We start from the raw sequence: 22041 nt of genomic DNA, 5'->3' as shown, positions 1-22041 counted from the left end.
AAACACCTTTTCCTCTGAAATGAGCCCCCTTTCAATAAAAGATAATGTTTATAGAAAATATATTCATTTAATTAAAAGTGAGTAAGCTCACAGCATTTTTTAATGTCTCATTATTCACTCCAATAAAACAAAGCACATTTAATAATAATACATTTTCAGCTATTAAATATCTCAACATGCTGAAGAGAAATGAAAAGAAATTAAGATCCTTGAAAAACAAAGAGGAGTATGCGAAGATTCAAGTGGAATAGAAACCTGTCTTTGTGCTTTTACTCATAACTGCTTTGTTTAATATAAAAGTTAAGAAAGGTATTTATCAGAAAAAAAGGTAACATTTATACTGGTATAGTGATCATCAGAGAACATTCACTCCCAGTGAAACATGATTCTCTACAACATTAAATTGCTATAATAGTCCCTAGAATCATTTTTGCCTGAACTGTCCCAAATAATTTCCAGGTGCAGTTGGAGACAGCATGAATCACAAAGTACTCAAAATATGCAGGTCTGGTATGATCAGATTTAACCAGCTTTTCAAGAAAAAGCAAATTAAGATTATTCTGGTCCAGCAACTGAAAAATCAGAATTCCATGACATTTACTCGTGTAAAGAATGCTGCATTTTTATGTTTACACAGGTGCACAATGGGAGAATGGACAGAACGAGGACAAGTAACGTAAATTAGTCTGCGTGCACTGCTTAGCTCTGGCCTTTGTTGTAGCTGCTTTGCTTTGTATAGGGGTCATTGCAACAGTCCATAACTGAAGCAGGGGATGAGTTAAGAGTTAGGAAGTGCAGTGCCTAAGCATAGCCATTGATTGGTCTTTTTTTATTTTCTGATATGCACATGCTCAGGGAGATTCAATTTCCTGTTCCAAACAACTGCAGGGTAATCTGTTTCAAAAAGTCTACAATCAATCTCAGAAATATGAGAAACATAAGGTGTTGACATCAGAACTGGAATAGTGTCCAAAGTTCCACGTGGTTATAATTTTCAGATACAATTTTGAGCCACCAGCACATTACAACTACCATGTTTTGCATCAACTACACAAATATGCAGAACCAGGATTTCAGTAGCCAGCAGTATTCCCCAACAAAAAGTTTATTCCAAGATGCTGGTTTTACAGAATTTACAATAATATAGCCATTTCAGCTTCAATCAAGACCTAAGAGTCAAGTGGCTTTGCTCAGAGAAAATTATTGCAGGGAGGAAAATGAATAAACTGATTGTCACCCACAATAAGAGTCCTTGAGGAAAAATGTAATTAAGGCAAGCAGGCCATTCCTTCATCAGCAGGAACTGTTCTTGTTCTAACAGATAATATTAAAAATTTGTCAAACATAGATTAAGAAGTCTATTGTTTATTAGAAAAGGATGCTTTTTGATTTGCTGCTCCTTAGACAGTTGACTTGTTCAGAGTAAAAAGAGCAAAAAGGTTCAGAGCACTTGCTGAACCAGAACGCTGCAGAGTACGTGAAGGATTGAAACTGCCATCACTTTTAGTCCAATTCCTTTGCACTCTCTGGACTACAGAAATAAAAATGTTGATGAAAGAAGAGGACTCAGGCTTGAACAGTAAAGTAAGTCATGATTGCAAGTGCTACTATTTGGGAATGGTAATTCTTTTGCAAAGTACTTGTAATGAGGTATATGAGCACCAGCTAAGGTGACGGTACCTGGATGCTCGATGCTGTTCAAATGCACGAGAGAGCAAAAGCTTTCAGTGCAAATAAGTAGACAACAGAATCACAGTGATATGCAAAGACAGAGTGGTAGGAAAAAAACCAAAACAGTTCTTGGCCTGTAAGAGAAATCCTCATGTTCCTGTTGAACAAATTGGCAATGTGTGTGTTCACTAATGGTGTGGTGAAGAAATACAGGACAGGACACCATACAAGCAGAGCATTGAGTCAAGCCAATGTAACTCAAACTGAAAATTAGTCTGTGCACCCAAGGCATGCTTTTACCACAGCTCTTTTATTCACAGATAGGTCTGGTAACTGCTTTATACTTTTTCAACTGAAGGACTGTGTGTTTTGCTACTACTGACTTTCTATTAGAAACATTAGGTATCTAGCTAATATATAGTTCATAAGTAATTGGTAAATAATTATTGATTGTAAACTGTGAAAATTTTGTAAACTGTTCATAACTTTAAGTAATATGTGATTAGAAAGAGAGCAGTAAATATCCTTTCTTACTACAAGATCTTTCGCATAAGAAAGTGTCACTTGGTAACTCTTTGTAGACTTTTCAGTTGCAAAGATTATACTGAGTCAAAAACCTCATTATGGACCTTAGAATAATACATTTTATACATAGCACATTTCAAGCAAAGTCTGTAAATAGATCGTCTTCCCAATCTGACCAACTCCCTGTGCCTCTGAGATATATAATTACTTGGTACATTGCCCCAAATACTTTTAAAATTATATTTAACCCAAAGCAATCAGTCTAATTATTCAGCAAATTTTGCATGCCTGGCAAAGTGCTGATCTTTGAAGTCAGAGCATCTTCTCACATATTGATGCAGATTAACAAAATAGTTTCACTTCAAATTCACTGTTGCTATTTTTAGAGGACAGCAAAAATAGCCACTGGGTATATTATGTCTCACCTATGGATGTCCAGAATTGTGCCCTGTAGGTGTTAAGATTACAGCAAATCCCACCAACAGAAAATGAAAATGCACAAACACCCATTCTTGAAATTTTGAAAAACATTTTCCATTAAAAAAAAAAAAAGATCCTCTCCTGTCACTATAAAATATTTATCTGTTTTCCACAGAAAAAATAGAAGGAAAATGTTATAAAAATATGTTTTCACACTAATGCAGAGAACAAATACACACAAAAATCTCTCAAATATTACCATAGTTATAGCTATGATTTTTTTACAAATACTCTACAACATTGTGAAGTAATTACTAATTTCTTGCTTTTGCCATGAAGCTAGTAGCACCTCTACCATGATCGTATCAAAATGACACATCTTGACACAGAGAAGCCATCAGCTTATGAGCAGGTTTGAAGAGTCATGACTGATTTGAAGAGTCATTTTATAAAGCAAAATTCGGTCGTTTCTACTTGACACGTTTAGGACAAATCAACTGCTGATAAATGCAAACACCTTTTTGAGTTACTGCTGTATTCCATAGTTTGCTTTATCTTGAAATTTAACTATGTCTTCAGAAATACTGAGAGCACCTAGCTGCATTTTCACTTCTCACCTGAAGAACAACTTCAGGCCTTGTGTTCCCCACTGAATTTACACATACGACAGTTGAAGGACACAGTGTGGCACCTCTTGTATAGTAACAGGTCATGACCATCAACCATGAAAGACAGCTTAGTACAAAAAAGAACAGAGGTCTGAGAAACAAGACAGGTGCCATGGCTGTTTGCCAGTACAGCATGCCGCACTTCAGGCCTTTGGTTTCCTAGTAATAAAATTATATTAACTTCATGAAGCATTTCAGGGCTGGTAGATGGCATTTTTTGAATAGGAACTTGGGTGTATTAATTACTCATGTCTAGAAATTGTATCGGTGAAGCAATTCATTTTAAGTACCATTGCTATTTCTGCAATTTGTTTCTCTTAATCTTGTGCTTGTGTTTCTCCTTCACCTAGACCTTTGATATTCTGCTTCCTCTTGCTAAGAGCCCTCTTAGCACTCATATCCAATCTGCACAGAGTTCACTCCTGCCCTTCCACAGCCCGCCTGATAAAATAATCTGTGATGCAATTGCTGCAAGTGGCATTATGTTGTGCTCATGTCTTTGAGCCAATGTCTCAGCAGGACAGACAGGGCAGGGAGAGCACTGCCAAATCTGGGCCACTTTGTTCCAGGTTGTCTGTAGACACAGGATGTCAATGCTCTGCTGTTTTAAGGGCTCTGGCTACCTTTGTCCAGTTTTCTTTATGGACATGACTGCAAAATGCTGAAATGCTGCTTCTTGAGAAGACTCTGACAATTTCTTTTTTTGGTACACACACACAGATGCTGCCCCTTCTCCTACAAACCCTTTAATCCCGTGAGTAAAAGCTTACCTTTTATTTCAGTTCGATGTTAAAAACTTAGGTTCTATACAGCTCGATGAAGCCATCTGTATTACAAATGTCAAGTGACTTCCCTGATTTGTGTAGGCAAACATACTGTAAAGTTCTATAGGCCCATACACATATAGCAAACAGATCCTTTAGGATTTGCACCTGTATTTTAGCTGGCAGCATAATTAGGTCCCATATGGTTAATGAAATGTAACGTGTCAGTATTTTGTAGGCTGAGATTTGTCACACGGAGGTGTTGGATGTAACACCCACTGTACCAACTGTTCGAGAGGAGAAAAAAACAGAATCAGATAAAAGCTTTTGTGTAAAAGAAAAATAGGAGCCAGCCTTACAGCTTTCAGTTTCCCATGTTTCTAGTGTTCTCTGTCCTTCTGCCTTCCAGGAGAGCTATGTCAAACAAGATACTTTTTCTCAATAATATTTCAGAGCACCTTCTCTAAGAGGACAATCCCCTGTGTGTTTCATAACAGAAACATGCATACAAACTACATGTCTGTGAGTTTCTCTGCCCCACATTGCAAGTAGTGTCCCTTCTCTCCAAAGTATTGCTCCTCACAACACTTCCATCACACTTGAAATGTGGGTGTTTGGAGCAAATGCTTCAAAGACACTCATGTGTGCCAGTGCTCAGCCTACAAAATGCCAAACCATTATAAAATCATTAAGCAGGCCCCTTGCAGATGGCTGAAGGCATGTCCCCACCAGGCTACAGATGGGACTGCAGGCACACCCAAAGTAGTTCTGATCCAGCCTGTTGTGTTGAGATGCTCAGCTCCAGAGTGTTGTGCCCCATGCGACATTCCCAATGGAGTGATCAATTTGAGGACAGTACTGTAATGGTACAGCCTAATGGTGTGTTTGAACCAGTCTCTCCATTGTAAGACATTGGCATGAAATCTACAATTTCATCTGGGTCACGCAGGTAGTCCAGAAGTACACACAACTGGCTCTCTCACTTCCACATAAACCATCCCAAACTCCCTTCTCCAGTAGCCACTCCACTGTCCTGCTCTCCACGCCCCAGTATTCTCAAGCTGAATTTTCTGGTTTGGGTGATTTGCTTTGACTGCTACTCTTGAAGGGGACTAGAAGAAATAGTATTGTGTTTCCAACCACAGAGACACAAATTAATTAAGCAGAAAAGGCAGGTCCACAGCACAGAGTAGACGACACAATAGCCTTCCCTCTCCTGATGTGACTGTGATGAACATGACATCACATACAATTGGAGAGGCTTCACCATTAGCCTGACATGAGCATAACTGACCACGAGTGACTAAGGCTCTTCTCAGCACCTTGTCTCCTGTGCCCGACCTATTTGCATGTCACTTCTCCACAGGCTGGAGGAAATAGGCAATTAGTAAGTCTACAGGTCAAGCAACTTTCACTTCTCAATAAAACTCCGTGGCAGTTGTTAGAACTATAAAGCTTACACAGCTCAGTTGAATCTAAGGCAGCTTGCCAGCAGATACTACACTCCTAGCCTGTCCCAGTCGTTGCAGCAGTCTGTCTTCTATGAAAAACACATAAGGTTGAGATCTCTGAATGCATGATGCACCAGCAGTTTCATTCTGAACAACTTAAGTGTGATGACAGACATGCTTTGCATAAATGCCTTTAGATTTAAGGAAAAAATATAAAAACTCCTCCATAGAAATTCTGAGTTAACAAAATCTTCAACCCTATAGCCAGTAAGACACAGACCATCTATATATCACTTTTTTTCAGTAGGCATGAACATGCCAAAATAAGAATCTGAGCATTGAAATACCCTGAACAGTGGGCTTTCAAGGCAGATATTTAAGCCAGAGAAAGAGAGCATCTGATCCAACTTTAACATTTTTTTAGACCCCTTAAATTTGAGTTTGTCTCATACTTTCCCTTTAGGAAAAGAAATAGGTCAGACAAATTGCTTGTCTTTTTGCATATGCATGAAAATGAGCAAGGTAACTTCACATCTCACAGTGCTGCTGAAAGGAAAAAACCAAAGAAACCATTTTTATATATAACCATGATTGAAGACATATGAAAAGCTTATATTGGAAAGATAATATGTACTCTCTCACAGTTCTATTTTGGGCATGTATCCTAATCTTTTTGAAAGCTTCTGTTAATGTGAAAAGGATTTGAGATCTGTATTTTTGTGTGAAAAAGATGGAAGAAAAAGGAAAAAACGTCTTACCTATCAAATGCAATCTGAAGTTCTGTTCTACTCATAAGAAACAAGTGAGTAGCACCTACATGTTTTTTGCTTATTTTCCTGCCTGGACTTCTTTGGAAACCTATGATTAAATTCTCTGAGATGCAAAGCCAACATGGAAATGGGAAAGGAGCTGACACTCACTGCTTTTCCTCCATCAACAAAGGTATAAGATGCCTTTCCAAATGTCTAGCTTTTGCTCCTTTTTCATGACTAAATGTAGCTTCACTCACTTGCTGTCAGGATGCATCTCTGCTGCCTGTTCAGCAGTGCTCTCAGATCACAGACACCTACAACACTTTCTGCAAGTTAGGGAGCACCATCAAGAGCACGTCCACATCCTCCCTGACTGCTCACTCATCTTGCTTACAAGAACCATATTCGAGGCAACCTGATGGAGAGAAGGTGTTTGGGAGATGGTGTTGGATCCTTCAAATGCAACAGATATTGCATTCAAGAACCCTATCCTAATCTAATTGAGACTGAAGCCAGGTATGAAGTTTGTTGAAGGTAAAATAGAGGAAGATTTTCAGTTTACCTTTCACCTTCAATGCTTTGCTTGAATGTGAAAAAATGTTCCATTGTTTGCTAAATGCCAAATCTGCAAATTGAACTGTCATACTCGAGGCTTTAAAAATGTGGACTTGTTGAAAAGTATATCTAGTTAGGCAAAGATCTTTTAAAAGTAGAATCTGGACTTTAAAGCCTGAACTTTAGAATACATCCGTATTAAGTCTGGATTCTCCAGGTGAAAGAACTTTAAAATAGTTTGCAATTTTGATGGCCTTTATTTTAGTCAGGTCTCAGTCTGCATTCGTTGATAGTCAGGGCCACATGAACCAAAAGTTTTAGAAATTTGCAAATCAGTGCATCCTATATTATTTATAAAATTATTTACCTGAAGTTGCTTGGTAATCTTATTTTCACCAGGGAGGGAGAAGAGGAAAAAAAAATCAAACCTAACTGGGAGTAGAAGAACTAATGCAATCAGAAAAGAAACAGTGGGAAGTTTAAAAAAACCCCACCGAACCCTGGGGAGGGTGACATAGTAAGCCAGGTAGGCAGAAGTTATGACAAGAGGGAGAGAGATAACTCTAAAGAGAAAAATAAACAGTATATGTTTACAGGCCACTACTGTATTGGTTTGCTAATAAGGTAAGAAATATCACTTTGTACACTGATCTATGGAAAACAGCTTCCTGCCTGACTTCAAGGTGAAGAAGTAAATGGAATACCAATTTCCCTAAGAAAAAGGGCACATGTTCTTAAAAATTAATTTGACAAAACTGGAAGATTCATACAAGGACTGTAAGAAAACCTCAGCATCTGGAAAAGCCGCTTTACAGAAGCGACAGGACAATTAAAACTCTTTGGTTTCACCAAAATAAAGGTTAGAACAATGCCTGGGAAGAGAAGGTCTTCCCTAGCAAGAACTTATCATGATAAAGGGCTATAGGTTGGAGAAACACAGCTGGCTATTTCATCTGAAGAATGAGTAATTCACAGTCTGAACAGACTACCTGAGAGTGAAACCAACTGTCTTTATATGAGGTCCTTAGGTGAAAATACTCTGTGTGTATCTTCATAAACAATATGTTTTGGCCTAAGTAATAACTACTAATAACTAGGTGTCTTTTTATTACCTATCTTACACAGCAGGATTAAGATATGGAGAACAGATTTCTATAAATTCAAATCAGGGAAGGGTGAACATGTTCTGTTATTCTGCCATGTGTGATCAACTATAGTTTGTATATGCTTGCATTATGCACTCCAGAATTGCAACCTTGGACAGCTGATTTGTGTGCTGTAACTATCTTCACTGAGGTAAAGAAATTTCCTAGATCCTTATCACAGTCCCCCCACTATGATTTTGCGCCTCTGTTTTGGCAGTACCTCTATTCTTCCTCCTACTTCCTCTAATATCAAACAGGAAGTTAGAGGAAAACTATCTCAGGAGGAGAAGGTTAAAAAAAAAATCTAACCCTAGTTAAAGACAAATAGGAAGCATCTGACTAGGTCACAACAGACTGAGAAACAGTCTGTGGAAGAATTTTCCTCATACTTCTACTGTTCTCAACAGTTAGGTTGGATTTTTGGCCATGGGATTCATTCAGTGTTTAAGATGGTTTACCATCTATTCCAGATATTATCTTTCTAATTCTTCTACTATATATTGCACTTGAGAAAAGCCGTTCCCCATACACTGTTTGCCCTTCGACAATGTAATTGATTTTATATGGAGGCTTTCACATATATCATCTTGACCATGTATCTGGCCAGCTATAAATGTTGTCAGACTTCCAGAAAGACAAATCAAACCCCTCAGTTAAAGGAAATTTTAAATACGTTCTTTTCCAGTCAGTATATTTAGAATTATGAGTTACATTATGTTCTTTTAAAAACAAGGCAGTGATTTATGAAAAAGATTTTCTGCAAATTCAGTTGCCAAGGTAGATGGCAACTGTTCTCTTAATAACCTTTCAAATCACTCCTTTAATGTATACATATACAATATAGTTATATAAACACCGTGTGTTACAGCATGGGCTGCCTCCACATCATAAGCCTGCAATCAGATTTTAGTAAGATGGATGCAACATTATTCTCTCTCCAGTGGCTTTCAAACTAAATTGAAGCAAAGTCTATAATTTTTGGCTCACCTCCAAGATCACTGTCTCCCGCATGATTCAAGAATCAGCTAGTTCAAGAACTACCTTAGGGAAGGCGGAAAAGTTTAAAAGATCCAGCACTTTGCCCTTTCTTAGCTTTCAAAGAAATCACAAATTAGCTGTTATAGGCACAGGAAATGTTCTTCATGTATGGACCAATGTAAATATCTATTCTGCTCCTTTACTGCACAGAAAGTTTCAAATTTTGAAGCACCGTTGACTTAATTCCTGCACTATTAAGCTGCCTACAATATGGTTTTGATGCATAAAGATATTGACAATCTCCTTGTTTCTGTAGGAAATTAAATCCTATTTTCTTGTAAAGTCTTTCCTACCTGGGGTCTTAAACTAGCACTCTGGAAAGTGGGTTCTCATCCTAGTCCTTCCAATGGTGTTGGATAGCTTTTTTCTGTCTCTCTCCCCTTGTTCCTGGCTCCCATCTCAACAGGGTTCTGATCACCCCTGAATTCTCAATTACAGGATCTATTTCAAGGAATATGAAATAATGTTCTGGGAGTTTTGGGGGGTTGGGGTTTTTTCTTCATATATCAAAATGTACTAACTGCACTTTTGACCATAAAATCTATGAAAAATTACTTCACAAACTGATGATTTAAATTTCCTGTCACTATGTTGCATGCACGATAAAAGAAAAATCTGCAGTGTGAAGGATAAGGAGCACAGATTCAGAAATACCACAAAAGTTTACAAATAATGAATAATGAGACCTGGTTCATCATCTTCTTCTTAACTATTGGATTAATTTTGGATACATTTCAACATAAAAAATATTCAATTTGTATACAGAATTGGCGGTAAAAAACACATGCTAAAGGAAATGGGATGTGAGAGAAACTTCCAGCTCTTTCTCGAATAAAACACCTTTTGCCAAAACTGTTAAGGAACACTAACATTTGTGAAAAGCAATTAAAAGTTAACACAGTTTAGAACAAAGATCCCATTTGATTTATCAAGTTATCTTTTGTCAACTCTTAATATAACCACGCCAAGCAGTTTATTTTGACCAACTTCTAAATGTTATCATAGCTTTAATTCACTAAAAAAAATTGTTATTTTAGCTTTGAATTCCAGCTTGGGATAAAAATTACTTCAGGAAATGTATTTTTTTTTTAATTGCATGGAATATCTGATTTCTACCACGTCCATAGCATGTAGTTTTCAATCTCAAAGACAAAATATTAGTGAGGGATACAGAAAAGGAATCACTGTCACTACTCATAAGCATCTGATAGCACATATTAGAAGAACCATCTTTCATAAAACTGCTCTGACCCAGTAAACAGTGTGCAGTGAAACTTTGTTTTCTGAAAGTTTTCCAAATATCATCAACTTTTTAGATCCCTCTCTGATTGAAGAGGTGCAGCCTGGGCAGGGGGACAGTAACTGTGCCATTTCCAGGCCTCAAGAAGTGGAAAAATGGAAGATGAAGCTGGAGATTGCTGGACTCTCGTTGTTTCTTCTCAGTGAAGGCAAGTTTCATGAGACTGAAACTTCCATTGAATTGCTATAGAGTCTAAGTGGCAGAAAAAGTGTCATTCAAACACTTAGTCCCTAACCAAAAGCAGCAAAGTGACATTTTGACAACACAAATGACCTGCTCTTATCTAAGCCCACCTTACATCATTCCTTTAAAAATTACTTTTCTTTTTAAGCTTTAGAATAGCACATCTCCTTGCTCACATTCCTTTTGCTGTCTCATGGTATTTGCCCTAAGAATCTTCATCCCCACTCACAGAATGCAGAGTATACCCCTCATTTTATATTTTTCTGTCAGTCAGGATCCTTCACAGCAGATGTGTTTGGCCTGAGCAGTCTAACAGCAGTATTAAAGTGTTGTCTGGGTAGTCCCAGACTGCAGAGCAGCACAAACATTAACTTGATGTTTCTTCAGTTCTCTGTCTCAGGATTCCCAGCTGGCAGGTAGCATTTGCTCACTTTTCACAACTGGGATGCTAGGATAAATATTTGAAACTAGGGAAGAAAAAGACTACCTCTGTTTCAGATGTCAACTTTCAATAAAAATGAGCAAGCAACAAGATCGGACTGGAACTTGAATTGGGTATTTGTTCCCCACGTTTTCTTTCAGATGAGAGATATTTTTCAGTTTTGCTACAACAAGATTAATGTGATTAAGAGAATATCAAATTGTGATCATTTTGATCTCAAAATTTATGTTTGAAACAGTTTAAAAGTAATTTCAGAAAACTTTAAACACATAATTATTTCACCCAAAGGCAAAAATTAAATATTGTTGGGATAGAAAATTCTCTAGTCTTTAGCGAGGAAATCCTTAATTTTCAAAAATCAATTTTTAGAAATCGATTTTGTCTGCACCTGAAAATATTTTCATGGACTAGCACAGGTGTTCTTGGTATATTATTTCAAGATGGTTTTTTTCCTGCATATAAAGAATGAAAAGATATTACCTCTGCTTCAAATAAAATTAACCAAATTTTCAATTGTATTACTTTGTGAAAGGCAAATCATATTTCTGACCATGATACAATTGTTGTCTCTAAAGAAGAAAAATCTAGAGTGAAGGAAAGACCTCATATAAGTACAGTTTGTTCCAGGCAACTGGTTTAACTTCAACTTACTGCAGCTCTTTCATTCATTTTTTCATCCTATTCTCACAGACTATGATTAATTTTAATTTAGCTTTTTATTTGGGAGCAAAGGATGCAGACAAAACCAGTCTTGTAACCAGACACTTTTGAACAAATAGGAAAGGAACTGTGTGAAATAACCCTTATGTGCAGGGAAAAAAAAGGTCTGCTTTTGTTATGCTTGCTGAATTACATCCCAAGAAAATGAATGTGAACCACCTCTTTATATGCACTTATGATACATTTAAATGGAGGAGAGTGATGTTAAACACAGAGGACTTTGAGGATGAGTTTCATTCAATGTTTACCTGCAGAGCTGCCTAAGAAAATGTCAACAAGCTGCCTTATTTCTTAAGGATGTGCTCAAAAGCAAATTACACCTTTTACATAACCAGAATAAACTTCTCCCTTGCCACCCCCAATATATTTGGCTTATTGTGTTTCAATTGTGCCCCTGTACAGTTCTGTTTTTCGAGCATACATCACCTCTTCACCCCGTTCTGTGCAGAAAAATAAGTGGTTTCCAATGGCAATGAAAATTGCCTTTCTAGTTATTAATTCATTTGATCCCAGGCAAATTTTAAGCAGAGATTCTCAGGGATTGATCTTGTTTCTGACTAGGAAGGCCTGATCAAAATGTCAGTCTGGTTAACAGGACGGTATTGAGTTCAAACTGGCTTTTAGAATGAGGCTTTCAAACCTCAGTAACAGGAAAGGAGAAAATTGCACATATGATCTTTCAAAAAGACCAGGGAGTGCTTTCATATGGGAAATGAGGTAAACAGGCAGTTCTGTCTCTTTCAGTAGCCAGCTGAAAGGGACTGGTTTCTCCAACCTGATTTCTCTTCCTGATTTCTCCAACCATTTTCAATTAACTGTGGTGTCAAGTGGTTAAGCAAGAAAAGGCTGAGAAAAATGCCCACGGTGCATGAGTTGCATGGCCCACCTGCACACCAACCATCACCACCCAAAAGCCAAATATATGCACAAATTTTCCTCTCTACACCTTCCTGTGTGCATTAGTTTCCACAGAGGTGGACAACAGTTAGCATGAGCTAAAAAGGATCTCAAACATTCTTGCAATACTGCGAAACTAGACATGGGGCCTTCTCTCTGCTGTGCTACTTCTCTTCAGAGAGAAGCACACACAGAATTCTAAGCTGCATTATTGACTTGCTGTCTGTCTGTGAAGTTGGTTTAAGAAGTGAATGTTGGTTTAATTTTAAGGAAAGTTTGTTTAAGCTCTGCTCCTCTCACAGAAGTGGAAAAAAACATCTGTAATGTCAGAAAGAATTGGAACAGTAGGAACTCCAGCACACCCTGCATGCCTGTTGTAGTAATCCATAAATTTGAAGGCAGTGGCTTCAGGCGTTGAGCAACAGGTCCTTAGTAAAAGGAGTCTCACATCCCAGTTTGCCTCATTTCTGCTCACTCCTAGCTCCCTGCCATGCACTGCTGACTTGTCTGTTCATGGGGCCACAGTGTGGAATGTACCTCAGAACTGATATGGCTTTTTGAAAAACAGCCCTCCTTGTGCATGAAATGTTTTATTTTAAAGACAGATCAGTTTAGAGTAGAGCCCCACAAGTGATTCAATGCAAGGAAGAGTTGGAGAATGGGGGAAGATAACAATGATAATGATTCCTGATACAGTCAAGCAAGGCAGAGTTACAACCCAAGGCTATATAAGACTTGTGAAGATTTCTGATAGGCCTGTGTAAAATACACTACAGTAAGTGAATATGACCCTTGTTTTATGAGAAATGTCATTCATTCGTTGCTCACATTTTCTGTTGAAGAGATCGTAGAATCTTCCTCCTTAAAATTACAAGAGCTACACTGACAGCAGTCCTTGCTACCTTCCCATTTTTAAGAAAAAAATTTACTTTTAGTGGTCACTTGTACACTTGGAGGCATCACCTGGTTTAAATTGTAACACTAAATGTCAAAGGAGCAAAGCTTACAAGAATCTCTCAAATTTTTTTTCTGTATTTTAAATCTGGAAGTCTTGAGTAAGGATTTAACAACACAACTTCAGACCAACCTCCCAAAATATTAATCCACTGCAGACACAGATAATTAGTAAGTGCGTAAGGAAAGATTCAAACAAGAAGTTTTTTATTATGAAACTATTGACGTATGGCCAGGCCTTTCTTACACTAGACCAAAAAGAGATCTGTGAATTTATCTGCTGATGGGACTAACAAAGGAATGAAACTAACAGGCTTTTTATGACTCTTTTTTACTCCTCATCCAGCTTTGGAAGAGAGGACCCTCCCTCTCCTTGGAAATCCTTCACAGAAGCCAAAGATCATATTGATCAGAATATGGTCATAAATGTCAAAAGAGTCTTGTTAATAAATGAATAAATGAATGAAAATTATCTAAAGGTAATGAATGTAGCTGGCCAGAACTACTGGAAGCATGAAAAGAAGGACTACCTTCTATGGGTGGTCAAGATCCTACATCAATAAAAATTGCAAGGAGCAGGATTCAACAATTTTTTTTCTAGTTTGAAATAATACCTGTGAATGTAGGACACTGAGTTGAGTGGCATATTTAGAATGTTATAAATTAGCAGATACTATATTAAAATGAAAAATAATTACAAAATAAATAAATAATCTCTCTTTTGCTTATTTACTCAATTCCTTTTCTTTATCATTCATGTCTAGGGTTTTTTAATGGTAATTCAAAAACAAAAATGCAAGGGACTATGCATTGTCCCTAAAAAATGCTAAGACTACGTGCCATAGTCTTTGGAAAGTGCCCAGAACATCAGACACTGTCACATTTCAAAGAAATACCTTGATCAGTTAGTATTTTTCTATTCCATCATAAATACCGTCTGTTCTATTGTAATAAAACTGTTGATGCTATTTACCTAGAGAGCCTATTTATCATCATTACCAGACTATGCAACTAGATTATAGGATCATAAGGTTCACCCAAGTTTAATGTTCTTTCACTGAAATCCAAAATTATATTGCTGTAAATATGCTACAAATGAGGCCTCAGGTTTTAACAATGTTCCACCAACCATATCCCCTTTAATAATGGCAGAAGCAGGCACATTTTACTACATATATAGTTCTTCATTTCTCCTTCTTCACATTCAGCTCTTCTCTTATTTACTTCTCTTGTCTTGCCCATAGCGTCTATGTCCCACTCCAGCCCTTGTGTCCCTATTCCCTTCTTTCCAGTGCGCAGTACAAAGTTCCTCTGTCCTAAGATTAGTGTGCTGTATGCTACCATCTGCTCCAAAGAGTGTCCTCAGAAAGTGGCAAAAGTACGTATTTTCACTCTGTGGAGAATCAGACCTTGATATAAGCATGACTATTCCCACACTGAATATAAAATCATCCTGTCTCAATAAGGAGAGGTGTAAAAGTTGTTCATAGCAAAAACTAGATGAGTCATCAAAAGTAGTCAGGATATAAAATTTTATGCTATTGTTAGTGGCATTGTTTTTGACCATGATGTTACTCATACAGATTTGTGAAGGGAAGGCTGCACACCTAACCCTGCAAAGGCACCAGCTGGTGCAGAATATCTTCACTACGTGATCTCATGTAGAGTGATTTATATATACACTGTTTTATACACTGAAGCTTTACATTAAACTACTAATGTATTTAGGCATCCCCATACAAAAGAGGCTTCAGCTGTTTACCAGCTCTCACTATCATGATGGAAATGTGATTGCAACCATCTGCATGCAAGTTCTAACCTTTTTTTTTTTAATACTGCAGAATTATCACTGCATATCCATAGGAGGGAAGAGATCTCGGCATTATACCGTTGGACCAGCATCTCCTCAGAAGGGGTTTGAATAGTATAAATTCTGCCAGAGAAGCATACTCAGTGTGTGGGAAGGGCAATCTGCTCTCTATTGGTTGTAATAAAGCCAGCAGCATCTGCCGCTGTTCAGCAACGTCGCCACAACTACTCAATCTCTTAACATTCTTCGTTCTCAGATCATATTCTGAGCCTGCCATTCAGCAGCTGCCTGTTTGAACAGAGACAACGTGGTGAGGTCCAAAACTCATCACAAAAGTTAATTCCATAAAACTCCTTAAATGGTGGTGTCATTAGGTGGGGGCTGGTGAAACTTGCTCTTAAGGCAGTATGAAATTCTAGTCACTTCTAGCCAGATGAACTCACTCAACTATATCAGTACAAGGAATAATGAAATCAAGTACACTTTTCCATAGCATTTCCCTTTAATCATATACCCTTCTGAACACTGGGTGAAAGGCTTAAGCTCTATGTCAAATAAATAAAAAGAGGAAAGCCATTTAGCACACAGTTCTGATTTTCTGGACACCTGATGGAGCATAAATGTGTGAGGAAGAGTCAAGGAAACTTCCCTTGCTCTCTCCCAAAACCAATGGCCAGAGGCAGAGCAAGAAGTGGTGCAATATTCCATGGAGTACTATAAAAAGGATGGAAAGATTTCTGATCTCGAGGAGCTGGGACAATTTGCATTCAAATATTAGCCAGAACTGCATGTTTTCTAGTACCTATGCCTCTGTGGCTCAGATATTAAGCAGGAACACATTCTGACTCAGCTACAGTTTCAAATGATGATTTATCTCTCATCTGCTGTATGAGGACTGGATGCTTTCTCACTTCCCATTGATTCTAAAATAGTCATAATTATTGTTCTACGTAAATACACTGATTAGTAGATAAAGAAAAATAAATAAATGTCAACTAAATTAAATTAAGGTCATTTAGGAGACTCCAGATCAAGCACTTTTACCAATGAGTGGCCCTAGAGCACACACCATCCTGTGTTTCAAAGTTTGTTTTCAGCCATTGACAACACGGTGATACTTCAGACCCACAGAGAATGCAAAGTTATTATTCAGTAAAGTAAAAGTCTATACTGTTGACAGCTGACTGGCAAAAACCCAACAACATCAAACTATCATCATCCATCAATTAGACCACATCAGAGTATTTCAAAGGCATTTTTATATGGTAAAAAACAACCTCTTACCTTCAGTGTGTACAGCAGAAACATAGGTCCAGTTATAGCGTTTGACAATGTCCACCATCGCCTTCGCTTGCTGTGCGTCAGATGGCACCACTCTCATAAAATACTTGAACAGAGTTTTGTCGCTTAGGTCCATGCTTGTGGCAGAATAAGCAATCTGAGGTATATTGAAAAGCTGCAACAAGTTCTGGACCTGGATAGCAACGGAGCTGGAGCCAGGCCCAATGACACCAACAATGGGTTTCTTGGAGCGGAAAGATGATGATGATCCATCCACACATCGCACCATCCCTTCCTCTTCTTCTGAAGAAATAAGAGAGTCCCTTATAAACTCAATGCTCTGCTCCAGAGCCACAGCAGAATGCCAGCAGGAGTCCCTTATTTCACATCCTAACGTTATATTTGGCAACAGTGTGGGGTCCAAATTAATTCTGTCAAGGGTATGTAGCATTGCCTCCACTCTCTGGATACCATACTGCTCTCTTACCTCTCCACATTTCCTCTCATGAACTTTGTCGACAGTTGGTTGATGATGGACAGAGAATAGAGCTCCAATGATAATATCACCAGGCATGTGTGCAACCACCCTTCTCTCATTCGCCTGTGCTGAAACCAAAAGCCCAAAGTTCCCACAGACATCCTCCTTCAACAGCAGGATTGCAAGGAACAGCAAAAGGACCATTTTAGGAAATGGTTTAGGCTGGTAGAGAAAACATGATGGAAAAAGTTGGAGAGCTGGTGAAAAGCAGTTATCAAATCTTCTGGATAGAAGAAGCACTATACTGCTGGTTAACCAGGAGTTGGCATGTGTTCTCTAAGGAGTCACCATCAGCTCCAAGTGGACAGCTATGCAGAGCTGCACATGTGGTCATAATCCTCATACCCTTCAAAAATTAATAAATAAGAGAAAGAGCTTTAAAATTATTTTAAAAGTCAGCTTTATAATATTTTATAAAATTGCACCTACTTCTACAGTTCTCAATAGCTGTAATACATTGTCTACTGTGTACACTTGCTTTCATCATTTTCAAGCTGGAAAACTTTATCTCAGTTAAGCGTTTCATAATCTTAGGCTTGTGCTTCTGCTAGTATAAATCAACTTCTTTCTTTTTGACAATCATGTTTAAAAATTCTTTGGGAAAATGTTTTCAAATGCACAAAAGACAGGCTAGTATTTAATTATACAGAAGAAAGGTGTTGCCATTTCTAATATGTGTCTTCGAAAACAATTCCCTTTAATTTTAGACACTTTCTATATCTCTAATACATATGCCACACTAATGTACCCTGGGCTGCACTCTATTATCCATTCCAGCACTAGGAAACTGCTGCTAACACACAGAGCTGTTATTCTAAGGAATGCAGAATGTATAAATCTATTTTTACTTTGCAAGGTATAACATGAAACAAATTAGCTTTTAAACAACATTAAGAAAACCCATTTTGTTATTAATATCTATATTTGTTTGAAGCGAAGGAACAGTAATTCTAAAACAGCAAAGCAGTGAAATTATTTAGACCTTTTTATATTCTTACTTCAAAAATCATCCAAAAGCAATTTGAAAAAACCTTATATTGTAGACAAACCTACAAACTTCACTGGTATCAAGAAGTCAACACAAAGACTGTACAGATGCACAATGCCTAAGATATTTGATCAGCTACGTTTACCTATAGACTGCAATGCAATCTGCACTCATCTTTACTGTTGCTGAAAGATAAATAGAAATAAATCAGCAAAGATTTCATATCTTGGGCTGTGGTTAACTTGTGGAACTAGAAAATGTACTTGAAAGTGTTCTACACCTGGCAGGGGATTTTCAGGAGACTTCTTACAGTTTTAAATATAGTGCTTAAACAGTAGTTTGCCAGGTCTTGATCCCTGAGCACATTAAAGTACCATCTACTCTCCCCACTTGCCAGTGAATATATTGATAGTATAGAAAGGTAAGTGCACTTTTAGATCTAAGATGATGAGTTACTTAGTGAACCATATGCCCGATTTCATTATTGACAAAACAACTGCAAAATTCTGGGGCAGAACATGATCTCAGTTTTATTGACATAAAACTTTTGATGCAATAAAAAGAATTAAAAATTCCATACATTTCAGACACCACCAATCACTTCTAATCCATTAACAATGACTCTACCAGCACCTAGATATTGTAAAGTGAAAGAAACTATTGCCATAGAAAATCTACCTCTGTTTCTTTGAGTTGAAAATCTCACAGGATTTTAATCTTGAATTTACTCCTCACAGCTAGGTCATTCAGTATAGTGCCACAGTGAAAATCTTCCCGATTCTGAAGATTGACACACAAATCTAAAAACTTTCTTCTGCTTGATGTTAGACTTTCTCAATTATTGTTTTACCTAGATGTATAAATTATAAATTATTTACACAGAGGAGTAAGTGAATGAATTTGAGTGAGTATTCCCAAATAAAAAGTAAATCCTTAAAAAGAGGAAACATTATATATAATATTTAAATGTTAATTGCAATATTAATAAGTTCATGTAATATTAATTTTAGTAATATAAAGTGCTAATAATAAAATAAGGTTCAGACCTGTACTGTAAAACACTTCAAGAAGGTTTGTGGTTTTTAAGTCTGTGAAGAGTTGGCTTATCAATACTACAACCCTGTGCCACTAAGGAATAACAGCTGTTCAGTTCAGGTTAATTAGTCTCTAATTACAGACTATCACTATTGCTCATGTCTTGCAATTATTTGTTCCATCACTCTGAAGTTGGTACCATATAATTTGCAAACAGTCAAAAGGATGAATGACAGGGGATATCTTTGTACAAGATCCCAGCTGTTAAATTCCTATACCTTTAATTAATTGAATGTATTATGACCCCCCCCCAAAAAAAAAAAATCTATTTATTAACTTACTAACATTTGAACAGAAACAGTACTCTGTTATTTGACACCGTGCATACTTATTTTTCTGAACTCAAATTAAGGCTACATGTCCAGAACACAAGTATATCTAGACAAGTGCCAGCTCTGCCTCAGACTGCAACTGCATATACAATTAGATGCCTTTTTATAGCCTACCTTCCTGTGAATCTGCAGATGTATAAATAGAGAGACTCAGGAGTTTGGGGTGAGCTCGTGGTATAAAAGAATAATCCAATCCATCATTTTAATTCTGCAATGCACATTCACCAAATTTTTTGGTCTTGTGTCTGTGGATTAAACAATTTCCATACAGGATATATGAGAAAGAGAGGGCAGGAAGGCCATTTTTATCTTCTTCCCTCCGAAGAGCAGCTGTTTGCTCTTCTTTGTTTATAGTTGTGTCTATCACTGTAAAATTACAGAGTAAAGAATGAAGCAAAGCTGAAGGTCTCCTTTATACTACTGGTTCCACAATACTGGGATATGTCACAGCTGGGGGATTCCTATTTCTGAAAGCAATAAAATCTTTCCACTCCGTGGCATCCAAGGGAAAAGATGGTGCCAGGTGCAGACTGCAGTTCCTTCACAATTAATGAACTTTTTTCACTGTGTTAAAGCTAAAGTCTATTTACTTGGGACTTTGAAAAGTTCCTAATTACACTGAGAGCACTGCTTCTGTTTTATAGTATTGGGTTTAGTATTGCACATCCAGAGCACCTGAAGTCAATGTTTTCTGTGTCCTTTCATGACATAATGAAAAAACTAGAAATTTATATTGACTAATATTTCAACATATTTGTATTGTGTAATAGAGATCTGGTTCTCTGGTCTTACTCTTGTACTCATAAGCTTAAGAACAGAATGGTTGAGGTGGAAACAGGAAGTTGTCTGGTCCATTCATTCTGCTAACTGTAAGTTCAATTAAAACAGATTTCTTAGCTTCATGTCCAGTCAGGTTCTTAATATCTCTGAGAACGGAGACTCCACAACTTTTCTGGGCAACCTTTTTGACCACAGTCACAGTAAAAATGATTCTTTTCATGTATGTTTAAACAGAATTTCCTGTATTTCAATTTGTGTTTATTGCCTGTCATCCTTCTGATGGGCACAGCTGGCCATGGCATGAGAAGATACCCTGTGACTAATCAGGTAACAAATCCCATTTTAGGCAAAATGGCTGAGCAGAGAGCTAATAGACTAAGCATACTAATTATATTTCCTGGAGAATGTCTTCCTGAAGAGAAGATGGCCAAGGGAACTATTCAAATATACAATTTCACTGTGCTTCTCTCCCAAAAGAATCACATACAAATGCCTCCACATTTTGATTACAATTCTCTCTTACTACAGGAAGCATATTATTACAAGCAGGATGAGTATTAAAACAAAATTAAGTAAAATTTCATAAGCTTAAATATAACTCTTGTTTAATTTGTTAGAGATAATCCTAAAGGGAATTTGACATGCTATAGCCTTCAGATTGAGAACAGAGGTATTGGCAGTTTCAAAGACAGTGAACTCCTGAGTGTGTGCACAAAGTAATGGGAATAGTTTCCCAATTAATAATTCATCTGCTTTAATTCATTTTCATTGAAACATGCACAGCACTTAGGGTCAAATTTATTTTTCACACTGTTCAATTTTTTTCATCAACAATGGACTTATCTCAAATTTACTGAAACATAAGCAAAATGGAATCAGGTACTTAATCACTGGTGTGTCATGGTTTGTTGCTTATTTCAGTTACGGATCCAACTATAAACTTATCCTGAAGTCACACTCTTTAACAGCAGAGAACACTTTGGTCTCAGTCTTCTGGTGCACTAACTTCAGACTTGGAGCAATTGCAGAAGAAGTAGGGCAGAAAAATAACACTGCCTCTCTGTCCTTTGCTCAGTCTGCCCTAGACAAAAGTTTACGTACTACCCATGAATGGTAGTAGTACCCATACTACTGTGACTGAAGACACAGATCTGATGAAGCACTCAACATGTACCTGTGACCTCTGTTCTCCCTGGCAACATAAACTTCATGCCAGACTCTGTCTGGAGAAACTCTCAGCTGTTCCCTTAGGGCAGAGTTCCAGCTACTTCATGTTGAGGTTTAACGGAGTAGAAAATGAGCATCTGTAAAATTCCATGAAGCACCACACAAATCTTTCATTATTAAAATATATAAATCTTTCAAAATTATACAAATCTCAAATGCATGTCCACCTGTACTTGCAGTCCGTAGAGACCAAAAGAAACAAAAAACACGCTAATATCTAAGGGCATTAATTGAAAAACTTGATCAAAAATAAGACTATGAGCAGTGGTTCAGAAAGAGCTGATTTTCCACTATATTTGTGGCTGAGAGTTGCTACATGGGATGTGTCTGACTGTTGCTAGGGGTTTCTGCTCCCGCAGGTGTAGCTGTGGTTAAAGCTGTAGGGTGACCTCCTTTCCACTGGGGCTTACATTATTATAGCAGCGCCCACTAGTGACCCCGCAGAGAAGCACCTGTGCTTTGCAATCTGAACCTACTCGGCTCGATGGTTTCTAATAGGCAAAAG

At 37.5% G+C, this 22041-nt stretch overlaps 1 protein-coding gene and 1 long non-coding RNA gene across 9 annotated transcripts in view; one reads left to right on the top strand and one right to left on the bottom strand.

The window, feature by feature from the left end:
- Positions 1–22041, top strand: part of LOC121662649 — a 787841-nt gene that overhangs the window by 254881 nt on the left and 510919 nt on the right. The window lies entirely within an intron of this gene.
- GRM5 (glutamate metabotropic receptor 5) overlaps positions 1–22041 on the bottom strand; it is a 247690-nt gene that overhangs the window by 221177 nt on the left and 4472 nt on the right. For all 8 annotated transcript variants that reach the window (XM_042024013.1, XM_042024016.1, XM_042024014.1 and 5 more), the window contains one exon: positions 16580–17460. In XM_042024013.1, the coding sequence (XP_041879947.1) occupies positions 16580–17258 (679 nt within the window). In that variant the 5' untranslated portion in view covers positions 17259–17460. The remainder of the gene's footprint in view (positions 1–16579; positions 17461–22041) is intronic.

This window comes from Corvus kubaryi, unplaced genomic scaffold, assembly GCF_017639235.1.
Source record: "Corvus kubaryi isolate FWS band 111438036 unplaced genomic scaffold, C.kubaryi_AGA036_p1.0 37260, whole genome shotgun sequence".
NCBI classification, from domain to species: Eukaryota; Metazoa; Chordata; class Aves; order Passeriformes; family Corvidae; genus Corvus; species Corvus kubaryi.
The sequence above is the reverse complement of the archived record's forward strand: the minus strand, read 5'-3'. Positions and strand labels throughout refer to the sequence as shown.